The following is a 1230-nucleotide window of genomic DNA, read 5'->3' as shown; positions in this document are numbered from 1 at the left end:
GCTGGTGCTGCTGCTTTCACACAAGGTGCTGCCCCACCCTGTCCGCCGGGGTTGGGGACCGCAGGCCAGGGGCGGCAAACCCACTCCCTCAGCCCCGCCCACGGCGACCTCACGCTGATGCAGAGGCCAGGGGGTGTGTGGTGAGGCGGCAGCATCGCTGGGGGCCTGGAAGCCAGCCTCCCTGGGGAGGATCAGCAGGGGCGGGGGGAGGACGGCCCCGGGGTGCTGGTGACCACTTCCTGCTCCTGAGGGATCGGGATGGTGGGCGTGGAGGTCAGAGGTGGGTGCCTGGACCCATCAGTTTGGTGCTTGCCCCCTGCAGCCGGACCCCCAGCCTCTGGGGGAAGAAGCTGCACCCGCACCGGGCGGCCCCAGGCTGGGGGCTCGCGCTGCCCACGTGTGGACGCCCCTGGCGGGGCCCTGCTCCGTCTCCTGTGGCAGAGGTGAGGCCCCTGAACACCCAAGCTCATTAGCTAGCTCTTGCCTGCCTGCATCTGGCTTAGTTCTAAAAAGCATTTGGGTGGCTTCTAGAAAATTCCAGCTGCGCGAGGAAGTGCCAGTGTACGAGGAGATTGGGGCAGAGTGCAGACAGCCCTGCACTAGTTCAGTGATCGTCCAAGAGACAGAAAAGATCGTAGGACATATTGGCACCAAGAGCCTGTGTCCTAAGGCCCAGAGAAGCTGGGAGAGACGGGCTCACATTTAGCGCTGAGCTCCTGGTGCCAAACCAGAGAAACAAATGGAAGATACGCAGTGGCCTTCAACGCTCAGTACAGCCTCGGCCTTGGCTCGGTCAGAACGGAGCCAGAGGTTTCTTTGAGGAAGTTCCCGATGTGTTGATGGCAAACACAGTAAGGGGTGTTTAGAGCAGTTCTCATCCTGCCCCTCAGGAAACCTACTATGTGCCAGGCACTTCGTAACCCCCCCTTGAAAGTCCCTGTACACATCCCTGCGAGTGAGCCGTCAGCATATGAAGACCCTGAGGCTCAGAGAGGTTAGGTCACTGTCCAAGGTCGCTGTCCAAGGTCACACGCTGGTCAGTGGCAGAGCCGGCACCCGTGGTCCTGGCTGAGCCCTCCTCCTGGGCCCGGGTCCCTGCTTCCTCCCCGCAGGCCAGACGGAGCTGCGTTTCGTGTGCATGGACTCCGCCCGGGGGACAGCTGTCCAGGAAGAGCTGTGTGACCTGGCGAGCAAGCCGGGGAGCCGGCGCGAGGTCTGCCAGGCTGCCCC

At 63.1% G+C, this 1230-nt stretch overlaps 1 protein-coding gene across 1 annotated transcript in view; it reads left to right on the top strand.

The window, feature by feature from the left end:
* Positions 1-1230, top strand: part of ADAMTS13 (ADAM metallopeptidase with thrombospondin type 1 motif 13) — a 29095-nt gene that overhangs the window by 21400 nt on the left and 6465 nt on the right. The window contains 2 exon segments of the mRNA XM_015572373.1: positions 323-443; positions 1113-1225. Coding sequence (XP_015427859.1) covers positions 323-443; positions 1113-1225 — 234 coding nt within the window.

The sequence above is a fragment of the Myotis davidii genome, unplaced genomic scaffold (genome assembly GCF_000327345.1).
Source record: "Myotis davidii unplaced genomic scaffold, ASM32734v1 scaffold609, whole genome shotgun sequence".
Lineage (NCBI taxonomy): Eukaryota > Metazoa > Chordata > Mammalia > Chiroptera > Vespertilionidae > Myotis > Myotis davidii.
The sequence above is the reverse complement of the archived record's forward strand: the minus strand, read 5'-3'. Positions and strand labels throughout refer to the sequence as shown.